Raw genomic sequence first — 19,918 nt, 5'->3', positions numbered from 1 at the left:
AAATGCAGCGGTGCTCATCATTGATGAAGATCATCTGTTTACTGCCTTTCTCCACTCATTGTATTCTTCTGGCAGTTGATTTCTCATTCTAGTTCCAAACAGATCTGTTATTTTGATTGCTTTCAGCATTGACTCTTGTAGTTCTAGCTGTCGGTGTTTCTGAAGGACTTAAATTAAGGTTCTGTCTTTAGAAACCCAGACGTCCAGATGAACGTGCAAATATTACCAAATAGTTGTATGTTTAGAATCATATAAACACGTGTTCAGATTTTTCTTTTTGCCTTTGATGATCTTGACATCAAATAGACCCCACCTCACATGCTCTCTCCTTTCAATGGACTTAACTTAATCTTAAATGTGATTTTCTCCAAATAATCATCTGGTAAAAGTACTTTATTATGTGTAAGGACAAGATAATGACAGAACTGCATGCGTGCTCAGTCGCTTCCGACTCTCTGTGACAGCATGGACCGTGGCCTGCCAGGCTCCTCTGTCCATGGGATTTCTTCAGGCAAGAATATGGGAGTGGGTTGCTATTTCTCTCTCCAGATGACATAAGTACTTCAGTGTAAACTTTTTCCCCTAGCTTTTGATTTTTCAGCTGTGATCTAACATTGAGAGCTTTTTTTTTTTTTGCACATATATAAAAAGAGTAATGTAACAATTATTTCTGCACAGCCTCCCAGAGTTCCCATTCTTGAAGTCATTGAGACCTTCTGTCATCTGTTACTTTCAGACATCTTTGTAACTTTGATTCTATATTTTAAAAGATGTACAAGCTATGGCATCCTTTCTCAATAGAGACTCTAAGTCATTAGTTAATCATAATATAAAAAAAGATTATAAATTGCTTTTGCATAGCTCTGTGTATATTAATTTAAACATCCTTTTTTTTTTTCCCCCTGCAAGGTCTTTCACTTGACTGAGGCCAACCAACTGATATATTGCTCATTAATCATACATATTAACAGGAGTAGTTTAAGCTTTAAAGTCTAACTCACCATTCTGTCCGCGGGGACTAGTTCTTGTTTTCTAAATGTGATGACATAGTCTTCAGACACTGCTAATTAGGTCTTTCCCTTGAAAATTCATCCTGACATGTTTCAAGAACATTTCTTCCCTTGAGTACAAGTTCATTAAATTATTAATGTCTTTATGTAAGTGTTGCAAGACTACTTAAATAATACAGCTTCCTCTATTTCAAACCATAGTTCCCAGTGAAGGATAAAGTATATCTCACTTCCTCATGTCTTTTTTTCAGTCAAACACAATGGCCTGGGGAAATATCAGAGAATAATAGATATTATGGTCAGTAATGTTAAAGGAAGGTAAAAAAATCCTTTGTACCAGTAAGTGGAAATGGGTGTTAGTTCTCTAGAAAAAAGAAACATAACCAGCAGGATGTGTATACAGAGAGACAGAGACAGAGATTGATTTTAAGGAATTGGCTCACACGGTTGTCGAGTTTTGGTAAATCCAAAATGTGTGAGGCGGAGACCCAGTGAAGAGGTGCAGTTCAAGTCCAAGGCTGTCTGCTGGCAGAGTTCCTTCCTGCCTGGGGGAGGCCAGTCTTTCATCCATTCAGGCTTTGCACTGGTGGGTGATACCCACCTTACTGAGTGCAGCCTGCTTTACTCAAAGACCACCATCTAAACATTAATCTCATTCGAAAACCACCTTTACAAAAACGTCTAGGAAAATGTTCAGCCCAATACCTGGGTACCCTGGCTCAGCCAATTTGAGGCGTAAACTTAACCATCACAAAGTGCTATATAGATAATCAACTCCTGATTATCTACACAAATGGAAGGAAATGTTGCCCTAAGCAATCTAAATCAGATAACCTACAACCAACCAGTTCTATTGAGCCTCTGAATTAAATGATGAGTTTGCAGCAGTTGTTCCTGTGTTATCTACACAGGCAAGTACTTAGGTCAGGCTCATTATGTGGCCCCAATTACAACAACTCCCAATGGTTTCCCACCACAATCAAAGTAGCTAATCTGCTCTGCCAGCCACCCATCAACTGGCTTGTTGTTCTCCAGCCACCCCTGATTCTTGCTGACTCTTCAATCACTTGTGCTCAGGGCTGCGTTCTCAATGTTTCCTCTGCTCCATGTCCCTTCTCAGCCCTTGCACGGCCCACAGATTCACTTGGTTCAGTTGTCTGCTGAGCTCCCCTGATTTTTCTGTCTGAAGCTGCACACATTCTAACTCTGTATCCCTTTTCCCTTGCTTTGCTTTTTGTGATTCATATTGCTACTCAGGATTTATGTCTCTACTCACGTAGTTACCAGATTTGCACAGAAAAGCACAGTTATCAGCACAGCACAATGGTGATGACCAGAAATGACACGGCCAAGTCTCCTGAATTCAAGTCCCAGCTCTGCTGCTTACTAGACATGTGACCTCAGGCAACGTGCTCTGTCACTCAGCTGTCTCATCTGTAAAACAGATACCTCACAGATATTTTGAACACTTTGAAGATTTAATGGATCAGTTTGGTTCAGTCGCTCAGTCATGTCTGACGCTTTGCAACCCCATGGACTGTGGCACACTAGGCTTCCCTGTCCATCACCAACTCCCAGAGTTTGCTCATATGCATGTCCATTGAGTTGGTGATGCCATCCAACCATCTCATCCTCTGTCGTCCACTTCTCTTCCTGCCCCCAATCCCTCCCAGCATCAGGGTCTTTTCCAAAGAGTCAACTCTTCGCGTGAGGTGGCCAAAGTACTGGAGTTTCAGCTTCAGCATCAGTCCTTCCAGTGAACACCCAGGACTGATCTCCTTCAGGATGGACTGGTTGGATCTCCTTGCAGTCCAAGGGACTCTCAAGAGTCTTCTCCAACACCACAGTTCAAAAGTATCAATTCTTCGGCGCTCAGCTTTCTTCACAGTCCAACTGTCACATCCATATGTGACCACTAGAAAAACCATAGCCTTGACTAGATGAACTTTTGTTTGCAAAGTAATGTCTCTGCTTTTTAATATGCCATCTAGCTTGGTCACAGCTTTTCTTCTAAGGAACAAACATCTAATTTCATGGCTGCAGTCATGAGCTGCAGTGATTTTGGAGCCCAAAAAAGTGAAGTCTGTCACTGTTTCCATTGTTTCCCCATCTATTTGCCATGAAGTGATGGGACCAGATGCCATGATCTTAGTTTTTTGAATGTTGAGTATTAAGCCAGCTTTTCACTCTCCTCTTTCACTTTCATCAAGAGGCTCTTTAGTTCCTCTTCACTTTCTGCCATTAGGGTGGTGTCATCTATCTGAGTTTACTGATATTTCTCCTGGCAGTCTTGATTCCAGCTTGTGCTTCATCCAGCCCAGCATTTCTCATGATGTACTCTGAATATAAGTTAAATAAGCAGGGTGACAATATACAGCCTTGACATACTTCTTGTGCAATTTGAAAGCAGTCTGTTGTTCCATGTCCAGTTCTAACTGTTGCTTCTTGACATGCATACAGATTTCTCATGAGTCAAGTAAGGTGGTCTGGTATTCCCATCTTTTTAAGAATTTTCCACAGTTCGTTGTGATCTACAGAGTCAAAGTCTTTGGTGTAATCAATAAAGCAGAAGTAGATGTTTTTCAGAAATTCTTTTGCTTTTTCTATGATCTAACAGATGTTGGAAATTTGATCTCTGGTTCCTCTGCCTGTTCTAAATCCAGCTTAGACATCTGGAAGTCAACAGTTCACATACTGTTAAAGCCTGACTTGGAGAATTTTGAGCATTAGTTTGCTAGTGTGTGAGATGAGTGCAATTGTACAGTAGTTTGAGCATTCTTTGGCCTTTCCCTTCTTTGGGATTAGAATGAAAACTGACCTTTTCCAGTCCTGTGGCTGGATTCAATGGGTACATAGATGTAAACTGTTTTGAATGATGTCTGGCAGAGAGGAAAAACTTTGTATTATGTATTACTATCAGTGTTCCCACTAGAATAAAAGCTCCATGGGGACAGAATGGATTCGAGGTAATTCCAGAGCACAGAGAAGGATCTGGCCCACAGTAAGGACTCATTAAATGTTTGTTGAATGAATTAATGGTTGAATCTGGGCACAGGCCAGCTGAGAATGGGAACTATGCTCTATTACAAAAATGCAGTGAAGAGGTGGCAGGGTGGTGGACTGCACTCCACAGGCCTTTAAGGCCTGCACTTGCCCAGCTTAAAGACCAAAGAGCGAGCCAGGGTCAGCAACAGAGGCATTGGTGGTCTAATGGATGGGGAGCTTACATGTTTGAAGCAAGGTCCTGGGGCCATTACTAGTTATGGGGGAATTGATGTCTCAGAGCGTCGGACACAACTGAGTGACTGAACTGAACTGCTGAAGGGTGGGCTGGTTAGTTACCAGGGAAACAAACAAAGGGCTGTGAGACCCCTAACTGCCCTTTGATAAGAAAAATCACAGCTGGGACCTGGAGCAGGTCCGTAGGAAGGTCAGTCATGTCAGTTGATACAGGTGAAGCAGGCACTGGTTGGGCAGGGGATGTACAGAGAGCAAGAGAACAGCCATCTTGAATGACCTGACTAAGCACAGCTGAGCAAATGATGAGTTAAAAGTTATCAAGTGGTTGAAAAAGCAGTTGGTTAGGTTTTATGTGCGTATGTATATATATATGTATGTATGTATGTATGTATGTATGTATGTACATCAGAGAAATCAATGGCACCCCTCTCCAGTACTCTTGCCTGGAAAATCCCATGGGTGGAGGAGCCTGGTGGGCTGCAGTCCATGGGGTCTCGAACAGTCAGACACGACTGAGCAACTTCACTTTCCCTTTTCACTTGCATACATTAGAGAAGGAAATGGCAATCCTCTCCAGTGTTCTTGCCGGAGAATCCCAGGGACGGCGGAGCCTGGTGGGCTGCCGTCTATAGGGTTGCACAGAGTCGGACACGACTGAAGCGACTTAGCAGCAGCAGCAGCATGTATGTACATACTGTGTAGCAGGATGCTTGGGAAAAGATGTATCTGGGGTTTCTGCCTGAAGAATTCTTCTCTAGAGGGGATGGAAAAGTCAAAGGAGAACATAGAAAGAATCCAGCAAGTGAGCCACAGCTGTCTCTTGCAGGGCTAACTGAGGTAGTACCAGCTCTGCCAGGACACCCTAACCTTACTCTGGGGAAAGGTTGGGTCTGAAAGAGAAACCGTGGGAAGGCTGATGGATGAGGACAAATTCAGAGTTCCCTTTACCCAGTCACACTGGCAAGTGACCTTGGATGCTAGGTTTAAGGAAATGAAGAGTATTCAAGAAAAAGCATACCTAGTATTTACATAATGGCATTCAATGTTTGAAGGTCATCAATACGTAGTCCCAATACTTAAAGTCAGTTATGAAAGAGCAAGTAGTGGTGGACTGGGAAATGCCTTCTGAGCACAGTACTTGACAAGTTGGCAGTAAGTATCAGAGGACACGCGTCTGAATCAGGGCACAAGTGTCTGGGGAAGCCATCTCTGTCAGAGGGACTCTAGCCCCTTCTCATTGCCAAGGGTGTGCAGATAGCTTTCTCCCCCAACATTTCTGTCCCATCCCAGTGACCCCCCACCACACACACTTCCCCTGCCAGACTAAAAGCTGGAGAGAGTTATTGAAAGGTTTGGGAAGGAACTAAAGTCTCACCATCCCTCCCAGGAACTCCTGAGTTTACCTCCAACGAATGAACAACACTTTCCAAACAGCTGTTGTGAATAACTGTCCCTCTTCTTCTACCTTGAAGGCAAGATCCAGGCCTTAATCATTAATATATTTCCCCTAGTGTTAGTCACTCAGTTGTGTCCGACTCTTTGCAACCCTACGAACTGTAACCCACTAGCCTCCTCTGTCCATGGAATTCTCCAGGCAAAAATACTGGAGTGGGTTGCCATGTCCTCCTCCAGAGGATCTTCCTGACCCAAAAATCACACCCAGGTCTTCTGCGTTGCAGGCAGATTCTTTACTATCTGAGCCACAAGGGAAGCCCTATTTCCCCCTAGAACAGTATGTAAGACACAGTACATTTCTACTGAATAAATTTTCTCATCTTTTTGATAGGGTTTGAAGTCAGTTTAAATTTCTAAATGCAATTTAAACCATTAAATTCAAATTGGCGTATTGAGAATTATGCACTGAAAATTCTTGTGTCTCAAAATGGGATGACCCTCATCGTTTCATCTTCTGGATCCTCAGGAGTTCTCTTTGCTTACAGGCAGTTGTTGCATAGCTACAAAATGTATTCCTACGAATTTATTTGGTGCTGGTCAATGCAGTCCTTCTCATCACAACTGCAGTGCTGAAATTCCACCCCTTGAGGGTACATTTCATATGTTAAAGTGTGTCGTCATGTCATAAATGATTTCTTTGTTCCAGTGCTGACTGATAGAGCTGAGCTCCTTCTTTTTTTTTTTTTTTTTTTTTTTTTTAATTTATTTTTTTATTGGTTTTTTTTTTTTTTTTTTTTTTTTTTTTTTACATTTATTTGCGTGTTTATTGGTTTTTTTTTTTTTTTTTTTTTTTTTTTTACATTTATTTGAGCTCCTTCTTATTTAAGGGCTGTGCCTCTGGCGTGACTGAAGCGTACTGAAGAATCGCATCTTCTTGCTTTCCTGTTAATGTTTCTTTTAAATAAGACACTATTTAAAAGTCCACTATTTAAAGTGGTCTATGTGCAGTTGTTTGTCCCTCTACATGTTTATTTTACCTACTCTAGGTGTAGAAAATGGGACAGTTCCCTTAATAAAAGTGAAAGACGCTTGAGGCTCTGACAGTCCTTAGAGATGAGCTCTCAGAGCATAGTTCTTGGACAAGGAAGGCAGTGTCCAAGCCTGGTTCTTCCCCTCCAGTCTGTGAGCAGCCTGAGGTGAGCTTCCAGATTTTGGGGGAGGGATGTCTCTAGCACCCTCTCTCTGTTGCTCAAAGATGATAAAATGTGTCACAGATGGTCAGGAAGCAGTTAAGTCACACCCTCCCGCCGCCCCACCCATGAACTGAGATGAACCAAATGCCTTGGCAGAGATTGGCAATGGCGGGCACAGAAAACAGAGCTCACAATTGAGTCTGAGAGAGCTGGTGGTTTGGCAAGACTATCAGGAGTCCAGACAAGTCTACGTGGAAGCTAGTGGTTGGCCTGCTGGCAGCAGGCAGGGGTGCACAGCCATCATGGGAGCGGTGAGAACCAGGAAGACCTAAATTCCAAAAGGCAAAGTAACAAGCTACAGGGACATCTGAAAATCTGGCTTGGTGGTGAGAAAACAAGAGAACCGCCACAGTTAAAGCAGCAAAGTAACTGAAATTGTGAACGACCAGGATACCGCGTGCCCCTAAGGAAGCCTTAATCCTGAGGATTATGGGTGTTAAGATCAGATACACTAGGGTTTAAATTTTAGCCCCACCAATTAAAAGGAGAGTGATTTGGAGCTCAGTGTTTAATATGTCTCTCTGTGTAAAAAGGGAACAGTATCACCCACCCACAGTGGTTTTGGACAGATTAAAGGAAATAATGTAAGGGGCTTCCCAGGTAACACTAGTGGTAAAGAGCCCGCCTGCAGGAGACAAAGAGATGCGGGCTCGATCCCTGGGTTGGGAAGATCCCCAGAGGAGGGCATGGCAGTCCACTCCAGTATTCTTGCCTGGAGGATCCCATGGACAGAGGAGCTTGGTGGGCTATTGTCCATAGGGTCGAAAAGAGTCAGACACGACTGAATGACTTAGCATGGACGCATGTGTATGTGTCACTCAGTGACTGGACCTTGGCAAGCATTTGATCAGTGGTAGCCATTTTAATAATCATGTGTCATAGATGTTTATGTTTCATGGACAGCTTGGAGCATACAAGGAAAAGTTGATTTTGGTTTCATCCAATCAGAGGGCACTTAAGAGGCCAGACCTTGACTAACTTATCTTCATGATCAAATTAGCAACACTATACATAATAAACAGTGACTGTAGGCCGTATTGACCACAGACCAGACCATTTGGCCCAGACCAGTGCTTCAGTGAAGTGTTGTTTACTCAGATTATCATTTACTCAACTGTAGCTGAGGGGCTAGTTAATATTGTCACATTTCTATCTTGTTTTTGAAAAGCCACATTAGTTATAGGTAGAGTCCATCCAAGAGGAAGAAAGGAAGGGAACAAAGAGATGGAGAAATTGTGACATGATTTAGACATTTTAAGATCCTAACTTAAACGAAAAAAGCAACACCAGGAATAGCGCCACAATATGGATTCATCTTTCCTTAGCTCTGAGCCTTTATCAGATTCTTTGTTCATGCTGAATTATATCCTCTTCCCATGTCCTTACAAGAGCTACTTGTCTGATCCCTGAAATAATGAGACCTTTATGACTAGCCTCGTTGCTGTCTTAGATGTATTTTTAAAGATGTTAAGACATAAAATTCACTTAGGCTATTATGCATTGCTCATACGGGTATTCTCCCATTTTTTCACATGTCGTTGATTTCAAAATGTGCTAACGTTTTACATCAGTCATAAATCTTATTTCCGTTCACAATGTAAAAAAGGAAAACTAACCTTCCAAGATAGCCTGTAATGTTTTCCTGTGTAATTAACACCTCCTTCACAGTTGTGGGTGCCACTCAAGGGCCTGTCTCCTCTTCCTTGACATTTCCTTGGTACCTTGTTCAGGCTGAGTTGATGCCTAAGAGTGTGCTACATACACACGTGGTAATAGGAGAATTCTGGAGAGTAGCCAGCTGCTTTAGCAAGACCTGGCAATTTAGAGAGATTACTTATACACATCTCCTCTGTGGGCTTGAGGTCTGCATGTCACCCTTTATTTCAGTCTGATTACTTCTGAAACTTATCCTTCTCATCATCATCCTTATCAACAACAAAAACCATCTGTCAGATAAGTACCAGTCATCCGTTATTTGCATTCTTGCCTTCTTAATGCTCTTGGATGTCCAAGTGTTTATAAATCAAGTAGCTAATTTAAGATCCATGTGCTCTCACACTGCAAGTCATCCTGGAAGCATCAGGTTATTTTTACTGTTGAAAATTTGTCGATGTCATTTATTTAAATAGACATTGATTTTTTTCCCCCCTTCTGCCAGTATTGACCCATGCAGAAAATGCAGATGGGTGAAGTCACTTGATAATTCAAGTAAAATCATTCCTTTGTAGAAATCTCCTGTTTTTTTTTTTAAATTTTATTGAAATATAGGATATGTTCAGAAAGATGCATGTATCCTGATGATAAAAGTTTGGTAAGTTTTCACAAAGCACGAACACCCTTATAACCAGCACATGGTCCAAGAAACAGAACATCAGCACCACCAACCCTGTAAGCCCTCTAATGCTCTTCAGTTCAGTTCAGTTCAGTCGCTCGGTCGTGTCTGACTCTTTGCGATCCCATGAATCACAGCACACCAGGCCTCCCTCTCCATCACCAACTCCCGGAGTCTACTCAAACTCATGCCCATCGAGTGGGTGATGCCATCCAGCCATCTCATCTTCTGTTGTCCCCAATCCCTGCCAGCATCAGGGCCTTTTCCAGTGAGTCAACTCTTCACATGAGGTGGCCAAAGTATTGGAGTTTCAGCCTCAGCATCAGTCCTTCCAATGAACACCCAGGACTGATCTCCTTTAGGATGGACTGGTTGGATCTCCTTGCAGTCCAAGGGACTCTCAAGAGCCTTCTCCAACACCACAGTTCAAAAGCATCAATTTTTTGGTGCTCAGCTTCTTCACAGTCCAACTCTCACATCCATACATGACCACTAGAAAAACCATAGCCTTGACCAGACAGGCCTTTGTTGGCAAAGTAATGTCTCTGCTTTTTAATATGCTATCCAGGTTGGTCATAACTTTCCTTCCAAGGAGTAAGCATCTTTTAATTTCATGGCTGCAGTCACCATCTGCAGTGATTTTGGAGCCCCAAAAAATAAAGTCTGACACTAATGCTCCTAGTTCCTCCCAAATCCCACATCAGTGACCTGTTGCAACTTCTAACAATTTAGATTAGTATTGCCTGCTTTTATTCCTTACATAAATTGATGAACATATGTTTACACAATTCAACCATATCGATGCATGCAATTGTATTCCATTAATTTCCATCACATATTGTGTTACCTTGTATGAATAATCTACAATTTACTTTATTTTTAAATTAAAAAAATAGATAATTAGCTAAAGGATGGTAGAAGGACACGGCAAAAAAGAACTAACATTTATTATTACTATTTTATCAGATATTATAGTAGGACTGTTTTTGTTTTTAATTGTGGGAAAAAGCGAGTAGCATAAAATTTACCATTTTAACCATTTTCAAGTGTACAGCCCAGTAGTGTTAAGTATATTTGCATCACTGTGAAAAGATTTCCAGAACTTTTCATCTTGTAAAACTACAACTCTGTTCCTATTAAATAACTTCCCAGATCCCCCAACCCCCCAGGTCCTGGACAATACCATTCTACCTTCTGTTTCTATAAATTTGACAACTCTAAGTACCTCATATGAGTGAAATCATACTGTATTTGTCTTTTAGTGGCTTATTTTACTATGTCTGTTTCAGTTAGCATGATGTCATCCAGGTTTGGGCTCCCCTGGTGGCTCAGATGGTAAAGAATCTGCCTGCAGTGCAGGAGACCCAAGTTCAGTCCCTGGATTGGGAAGATCTCCTGAAGAAGGGACTAGCAACCCACACAGTGTTCTTGCCTGGAGAATTCCATGGACAGAGGAGCCTGGTGGACTATAGTCCATGGGGTCGTAAAGAGTTAGACGTGACTGAGTGACTAAACACACACACACATATCAAGATTTACCCCTGTTGTAGCATGTAACCGAATTTTCTTCCCTACTGAATATTGTCCCATTGTATGCACCTCATTTTCTTTTATGTACTCAACTGTCCATGGACGTTTGGACGTCCACCTCTTGGCTATTCTGAATAGTGCTGCTTATGAACATGGGTGTGCAAATATCTCTTCAAGACCCTGATTTTCAGTCCTTTTGAATATAGACCCAGAAGTGGGATTTCTGGATCACATGGTAGTTTTAAGAATCTGCATAGTGTTTTCCATAGCAGTTGCTCCACTTTACAATCTCACCAGTAGTGCATAAGCATTCTGGTGTCTCCAGATCCTTGCCAACACTTATTTTCTGTTTTTTGAAACTAACCATTCTAACCATGTTGTGTGGTAGGAGTTTCCCATATGATCTCTTTTTTAATTAAAATGGGCTACAAAGTATAAGTACCAATTTTACAGCAGTGACATCTTGACACAGTAAGCTTCCATAAGGGAAGAGACTGGGATTCCAATCCAAGTGGTCCTGAAATTGACAGTGAGGTTTTTATTCTTAAAGAGACATGTGATCACAGAACCAACCCAGCACTTCTGTTCTAAGCTATTAGAATTAAGGGCTACTTAAGATCACCTGAACTTGAAATAAGAGATTGAGGCTTAGGACAGGAGTTCTCCAAGTGTAGTCTCCAAGCCATTAGCAGCAACGTTGCTGGAAACTTGTTATAAATGTGAAGTCCCATCTCAGACTGGAAGTGTGGACAGCAGTCTGTTTCAACTAGGCCTCCTGAGGATTCAAGTAGGCCCCTGAGGGTGATGATGTGTGATAAGGTTAGAGCACCACTGTGTTTAAATCAATGGACAAACACAGAAACTGCTGTCTAATAATCTTCGCACTATTGGACACAGGAAACTTACATGTTGAGCACTTTGAGGTGTCCTGGGCACCTGACATGGCAGATCTGCATTTTATGCTTCATACTCCAGTCTTAAGAAAAGTATTGGATTAGTCCAATTGAAATTATGTGGAAACAGTATGTCTCCAACCATTTGGAGATTCAACCAGACTCCAACTGGTCAGAGCTGCTCCTGAACAGAAGACGACCTGGTAACAGGTGTCCTGGTCAGCATGGCCATGCCCAGCTCAGCATTTATCTGCTTTTTGCCGGGATTTTCATCCCAATCCACATCTGAGTCTCCACTTCTTGTCTCACTTTGCAAAGGGTCTAGAGTGAGCCCTGTGATGAAGGGCCTGACATAAGACAGAAGTTGGAACAAATACACAAAAATGGTTCCTCCATCTTCATCAGGGGGGTACTCCTAGCCCCAGCCCCAGAATATGGAATCTAAAAAAGCCAAACTCACAGAAGCAGAGGCTGAAGGCGGGGGGTGCGGGGGATGAGAAGATGTCAGTCAAAGTGCACAAACTTCCAGTTAGAAGATGAGCATGTTTGGGGAAATTATAATGTACAGCATGGTGACTGTAGTTAACAATACTGTGTTTATATGTGAAAGCTGATGAGAGAGTAGATTTTAAATATTCTCAACACACACACACACAAATGGTAATTATGTATGGCAATGGAAGTATTCACTAACTTTATTCATAATATAGAAGTGGATAAAGGCATCAGTTTGTACGCATGAAACATATAGTAGTACATGTCAGGTATGTCTCAGTAAAGCTGGAAAAGAAAATATTGAAGTGTACTTCAGATGTTACTAGAAATTCAAACATTTAAACTGCCAAAGTTGCTGTGTATAATATGTCCTGATAATTTGACAGTCCTCAAAAACCGGGGTTCTTGGCCCCTGCTTGGGGACCTGGGCCTCACAGCAGGAGGTGAGCGGTGGGTGAGCCAGCGGAGCTTCATCAGCAACTTGCCATGGCTTCCCATTTCTCACGTCACTGCCTGAACTATCCCCCCCACTCCCATCCGTGGAAAACTTGACTTCCATGGCACTGGTCTTTGGTGCCAGAAAGACTGGGGACCCCTGCTCAAAAACATTTTGCCTGTTTGTCCACTCTTAGCAAGGAGATGTGAAGAGCATCTGCATTCCCCCTGTGCTCCTCCAGAGATGCACCCACACACTCCGATAATTTCAAGGCTGACTTGAATGACAGTGTAAATCAGCAGTGATGTTCAAGAATTCCAAAGCTTCCCCATACCATACAGAACCACGAATGCTTTTTACTCCTCACCCTCAGCCGTGCCGACGCTGTGTTACAATACCTGGGAGTTGTTTATGTTCAGTATGAACGCTGGGGTAAAAGGTGATCAGTAGCTTCGTTTTCCCCACTTCCTGCCCCAAGCAAAATATATGTCTCCTTTAAGGAAAAGAGACTGCACCAGAAGTTGGTCCTGTGGATTTAATTTACCTCAACCTAAAAGAGAGAACTGAGCACCTCCTCCCGTGTCATTGATTTTGTTTCTTTGTGCTCTTGTGAGTTAATAAACTACAGCACTTCCACTTTCTAAGTCAACTTTTTATCATTGATTAATCCTCAGGGGCTGATTGACTTGCATATACTAAAAGATGCAATATATTGATTTTCAGAATATATAAAATGCAAGACTAGTAAAGTATGTACATATGTATAACTTTTATTCAGTATACAGAATGTTATATATTCATTCCAATCTTACAACCCCTATAAAGAACTCCAGGGTTCAGAACTCTAAAACAGAAGGTACGTGAAAATACTACTAATTGTCTTTCTGGTTTTAATAAAAATTATTTAAAAATCTGCTCTGTAGATGTTAACCACGATTTTTTTTCCTGAAAACAACTGCTGCTGTTAGAGTCTTTGATAGTAGGATCTTAACTTGCCTTCAGCATTCCCCATGCAATCAGTGTCTTATGTGCTAACCTACCTTCCAAACTTTGCTCTAATGCTTCTGCTTATCTTGGATTTCTTACCCCACTCCAAGCCTAGGTGAAGACCAAAGAAATCAGGAAATTTTCCCTGATGCTTTCAGAGCAAGAAAGTTAATCAGTGAAATTGGGCCTTTCTCACAGTTTCGTGAGAGTTTGTGCTCACAATTCTCCTCTAAAAGAATTGAAAGATCACTAATACTTTTACTTTTGAAGTGGCAAGCCTTAATATGTATTAACGTACTACCAATATGGTAATAAAATGAAGTTATTAATAACAATGAAAGAGAATGATCATATTTAGAAACCATACTCAGAAATGCTTCTCATTCAAAATGTACACTTTCCATACCTAAGCTTGCTTCCTTCTATTAGAAAAGGAAAAAAAATTAAGAAAATAAGTGTATAATAAATGTTCTTCAAATGATATCAAATATACAGATACTTAGAACTGTCATTCTGACTCTTGCTATTGTAATTTAGCTAGTTGTAAACTTGGTGAGTTAACAGTCATTTACAGTAATGAAGATTAATAAGCAAGGAGTGAACATTTTAGTTCACTTATAAAACAGCCTAGCCATCCAAAAGGAAGAAAAGAGCTAGGTAATATGCTTCGCACAAGGTATATAATTATAATAGAGCTTTGTGAAGTGCTTTTCAAACTTTAGTGAACACGAGAATTACCTGAAGTGGTTTTGGTTTTTTGTTTTTGGGGTTTTTTTTTTTTTTTAGTGCAGATTCATGGATCCCTTTCCCAGAGATTCTAAACTGGTAATTCCAGGCTGGAGCCCAGAAAAATATATTTTGAATACTTAATCTCACCCTTAGGAAACTCCTTTAAAATTGAAATTCAGATCAGTCTCTGAAAATACCAATTTAAGATGACAAATGCATTGATTATTGTACCTGAACCCATTGAATTATCAGATAAAATGCTAATCTTAGCCAACCTTTCAGATATTTTATATTACTTTGCTAGAGAGTCAAGGTAGACAGCCTGTAAAGGGCTGCTAATAAGAGTCACGATTTATTCATTCCCAGCACTATTGTTCTCGTCCTGGTTGTTAAGAATTGTCCCATAGCTTTTAGACTTCACTGACCTTTAAAGGTCATTTGGACTTGGGATTGTTTTTTAACTTTGAGTTAATTTTTACTGTCTTTGAACTTCCATTTAATACTGTCTCATCTTAAAATAAAATGGAATCACAGTATTTATTATCTGTTTCTGTTTGGTTTCCAGGGAAGACGAGGAAAACCAGGGCCTCCAGGAAAACCAGGGCCTCCAGGACCACCTGTGAGTAGACAGTAGTGTGTTTCGTCAAAGCCTGTCTGTATGTCTGTGTCTTCATCTACAGGTCACTTTAATCCCTTGTAGATAATAATTTCCATCTCTCCACTGTTTAACATGGTCGTGTTCCCTATGCTTTTCACCATCACAAACAAGAGGTCAGGGAGGCTGGTCGCTGGCTGCCCTGGCTCCCACCCACCTCATTCCTGTTCGTGAGTAAGTACATCAACTGTACGGTGACCCAAGCCACGTGCCAGATCAGCAAATCCCGTGCTGAACCCACCTGCGCCCCATCTGCTCCGTGTCTTCACATCCAGCCTGGTGGTCAGTTAGGGGTCTGTGGAAGTTTGCCCACCTTTCTTGATACAGCTGTGTTGCCAGTAAAACTTCATAGAATGTTGCTGCTAAAGATACTCATAAAGATCTCATAGCCAGTTAGCTCATCTTTTCCTTTATCCAAGTTTCTACAAGAGATGCTCCATCTCTTGTGCTCCTGCTCACTCTCCTAGAGTCTGGTGTATGTCCAAGCAACTGCATTGCCTTGCACCCTCTGTGGTCACCAGCGTGTCTGAGTCACAAGATTCCCTGGGCACTTTTAAGGCTTCACTTTATTTCACTGCCGCATGAGCTTCCCTGGTGGCTCAGCAGATTAAGAATCTCCCTACAATGCAGGAGACACTGGGGATGCAGGCCCAATCCCTGAGTTGGGAAGATCCCCTGGAAGAGGAAATGTAAACCCACTCCAGTATTCTTGCCTAAAAATTCTCATGGACAGAGGCGCCTGGCAGGCAGCAGTCCCAAGGGTCACAAAGAATTGGACATAGCTGAGCAACTAAACGCACAACACAATGCACACATAGAAATTGACACTGTTGACTTTTCATCCTTGAAACTCTATTCTCTTGGTTCATAGATACTGATATTTTTCTCCTTTCATTGGATCCATCCTTTCGGTCTCCTTTCTTAAAGCTATTCCCTCTTCTCTTATTTCTATGTTGCATGGTTTAAAAAATCTCAGTCTTCTCTTTCCACCCAGACATCCTCCTGAGTTCCAGACTCCTACACCCCACCACCTGCTCAGTATCTGTACTTGGAGGTCTTCTGCATGCTACAAATGTTGTCTGTCCAAAGCTAAACTCTAAAATGATCCCAGATGTTTGCTTTCTCTCTCTTTGTCCACATCCAAATAGTTCCTAAGTTATGTGAATTCTATGTCCTAGGAGCTCTCATTCTTCATGCCACTGCCTTATTTAGGCCCTTGTCAACTTGTATCTGTTTTTGTAGCCTTCTCCCAGCTGGTCTCCTGGCCTCTAATTTCTACAAGTGGAGTAATGTTTTAAATCATAACTCTGACTGTGTAGGTCTTTGGTTGAAAGCTCTTTAATGGCATCCCTTTCCTTCTAGATGGGGTCCACATTTTCTGCAGACCGGTCTAACCCCTTCAGAGTTTGCCCTTTGCCTCTCTTTGTCTATCCTTTTCTGTGCCCTTCCTCCTTTTGCAACCCATAGTGCCATCTTTCTTTATAATCTCAAAACGCCATGGGTTGTGAATGCTCTCCCTGAGGTCCAGGTGAGCTCCCCCACCTGTAGGGCTCCGCTCAGTCCCCAGATCTCCCATGTAGCCCTTGCAGGTGTTTTCAGCACAAGAGGGTCATCGTCCACGATCCTATGAGCTTAAACCTCCTGCAGAGGGAGCACATTGCTGTGTAACTCAACTCTAATTTTTCTTATCTTTCTGGCCACTGCCTGTGAATTTATTTCGAACCTCTGCTTTATCATCATTGCATAACACAGTTTCTGGCATGTAGCATGTGACTATTAATTATTTAATGAATGAGTCAACAAATGAATGTACTTTGTAGATGAGAAAATGAAGATGGTGAATTGAGTCTCTTTCTAAAGACCAGAAGCACCTGTACCACCACTAGAGGGCTCTAGACTAGACCTCCTAGCAGTCCCTTAGGGTGTGGTCACGTGCCAAAAATAAACAAGATTGCTGCTCTATCCTGGTTTCCTTTCATCCATTTAACCATTCAAGTAAATTGTTCTCTTAGCAATGTACTCCTGTCAGTTGATATTGGTTATGAAACAAGTGAGGGGGGAAAGGCATAAATTGGACATCCTGGAATCCAGTCTTTAAAGGAATCAGCTTTGTTATTCCAAATTTTCTAGCAAGAGAAGACACATTGTAGGATTTTCAGTAATTGTCTTGTGCTATAAACAAGAAAAGCTGGTACAAGCTAACAGGCAAGATTAGACCATCACATAGTTTTCTAAATGTATGACACTGCTTTCAAGACAAGATAATTGTTGTCTCAAAGGAGGAGTTTGAATGATGAAGGTCTTTATGACAAGCTTGCCAAATGTCTAGGAGAGAAGAGGATTATACCAAATCCTGGAATGAGTTCTCAGCTATAGATCAAATGACTTTGCTGAAGAATTTAGAAGATTAAGGAACATGCAGCCATATGAAAGAGTTTATAATAGTCAATTCCACAGGTTTTAGTTTATTGTCAAAGTGTTTGGGAGAGAGAGGTAGTTATTTTATTTCAAGTGTTAGATTTAGAATATAAACTCAGCTATGGGTCCGATACACAGTGTTCATTAAATCCTGAGTACATGGTATTTGAAAGAAAAATGGTTTACTCTCTTTTGTAATATTAGAAAATATCAATTTGTTAAACTGGAAAATAAGGAAGAAGAATCCATGCCCCCCCCCAAAGGTTCTTATTCACAGTTATCTTTTGTTTTAAAAGTATTAGACTATACCATCAGCTCATTTTTTTAAAGAATTGTGGTTCATGGAAACTCTGTCTTTTGTCTTGTTTTGTTTTAATTCGAGTATAATTGCTTTATAATGTTGTGTTGGTTTCTGCCATACAATTTACAACATGAATTTAATTCTAGGATAACTCCTCTAGTTGGTTAAAATTTCTTTTCTCTGAAACAAGTATTATCAAACTCTATCTTGGGGTGCATTTTTTATCAGCTTTTGAATTTTTAAAGTTATTTACATGGTTGGTTGAATTGGTTGGCATGTCATGCATGCCACCATACTATATAAAGTCCCATGAAGCACCTGGTCATTCTTGCAGGAATTAGTTAAGAGCAGCATTGAAAATAGAGGTGAAATACCTGGCTCCCCACATTTTTTATGCCATCTTCATGTTTAATTTTTATATGCCATCTTCATGTTTAATTTTTATATGCCATCTTCATGTTTAATTTTTATATGCCATCTTCATGTTTAATTTTTCTAAACATAATGTACTTTAGCAAGAGGACTGTTATTTCCCAACTGGTTAGAAATGATCAGAGTTTTCCCAAATCAGTCCTTTCATGATCATATTAACTAATATTTTCAGAAAATGGGCTTATAAAAAATTAACCTGTCCTTAATTCACATTGTTTAATAGTTTTGCAAACTATTAAACATTTATTTAAGGCCTACTCTGTGTCTAACACCCTGTTAAGAGCTGGGTTTGCAAAAATGGATATGATATGGTCCTTGCCTTTCACATATTTAGGTTTAGCTCACAGAAAATAGGACTAGAGGATGAAAACTTAGAAAAGATAATGCCAAGGTGGTTTCCTTCTGGAATTGACAACTGAGGCATAAAGGTAGAGCCTTAAAAACATGGAGGAACTCCTGCTCATCACAACAACATGGGTAAACTTGGAGGATGTTATGCTGGGTGTAATAAGCCAGTCACCAAAACAAGGACTGCCTTATTCCACTTTCTGAGATTTCTGAAATGGTCAGATTTGTAGAAGCAGAGAATACAGTAGTGGCTACCAGGCCTGAGGAGTGGGGGTACTGGGTGTAAAGTCTCAGTTTTGTGAGATGGTTACTTTCCAGAGATCCATTGTACAGCATAGTGCCTATAGTTAGTGATATAGTAGTGTGCATTTCATTAAGAAGGTAGATTTCACATTAAGTGTTCTTACCACATACACATGCATGCAGACACACAAGGGACACAGGAAACCCTGCGAGGTGCTGAATGTATCAGTTACCTTGGTTGTGGGGATCGAATCACAGGTGTTTGCATCTGTCTAAATTCACACGTTGTACACATTAAATGTGTGCACGTCTTTATATATCAGTTATGCTTCCCAAACGGTGTCAGTGATGAAGAATCTGCCTGCCAGTGCAGGAGATGCAAAAGATGCAGGTTCAATCCTTGAATCGGGAAGATAGCCTGGAGTGGGAAATGGCAACCACTTCAGTGTCCTTGTCTGGAAAGTTCCGTAGACAGAGGAGCCTGGCAGGCCACAAAGAGTCAGACACAGCTGAGGACCTGAACACACACACAGCAGATGCCTCGATAAAGCTGTTTCTGCTAATATTAAAATCGGGGAGATTCGTCCAGTAAAGCAAATAGAAGGGAAGGAGAGAGCAGGCTGGGCGCTGCTGACAGAGGGAAGCAGCCGTAACAGAAGCACAGGTGCTGAGCCCCAGGAACCCGGGCAGCTGTGGCCCCAACACTGACAGGTCGGGTCCAGCCCGGGCAGTGTCCTGGCAGACTGGCTGGGAGTGCCATGAGTCCCAGGAAGCCAGGAGGAGCCTGTGGGAGCTCGGAGTGGAGCGTCCTAGGCACAGGTCTCTTGATAGGTGACTCTAGTGGGAAGGTGGTTGGATTGTTGAGAGAGTGAGATCCTATGCAACTCTCATAGGATTTACTGTTTAAAAGGCCAGCAGAGTATCTTTTATCTCTGTCAGCATGTCCCATACAGTCATTTGTATTTTATTACCATTTACATATAACTTTCTCCAGGGGATGTTCCCAACCCAGGGATCGAACCCAGGTCTCCCGCATTGCAGGTGGATTCCTTACCAGCTGAGCCACAAGGGAAGCCCAAGAATACTGGAGTGGGTAGCCTATTCCTTCTCCAGGGGATCTTCCTGACCCAGGAATAGAACCAGGGTATCCAGCAATCCAGCAGAATCTGCCCCGCCTGTAATAACGGGAGGCCTGGGTTCGATCCCTGGGTCGGGGAGAGC

At 41.6% G+C, this 19,918-nt stretch overlaps 1 protein-coding gene across 1 annotated transcript in view; it reads left to right on the top strand.

The window, feature by feature from the left end:
* COL19A1 (collagen type XIX alpha 1 chain) overlaps positions 1-19,918 on the top strand; it is a 424,857-nt gene that overhangs the window by 273,739 nt on the left and 131,200 nt on the right. Inside the window, exon 15 of the mRNA XM_070450224.1 lies at positions 14,866-14,919. Coding sequence (XP_070306325.1) covers positions 14,866-14,919 — 54 coding nt within the window. The remainder of the gene's footprint in view (positions 1-14,865; positions 14,920-19,918) is intronic.

The sequence above is a fragment of the Odocoileus virginianus genome, chromosome 19 (genome assembly GCF_023699985.2).
Source record: "Odocoileus virginianus isolate 20LAN1187 ecotype Illinois chromosome 19, Ovbor_1.2, whole genome shotgun sequence".
Classification (NCBI taxonomy): domain Eukaryota; kingdom Metazoa; phylum Chordata; class Mammalia; order Artiodactyla; family Cervidae; genus Odocoileus; species Odocoileus virginianus.
Note: the sequence above shows the minus strand (reverse complement) of the source record. Positions and strands in the feature narration are given on the sequence as shown.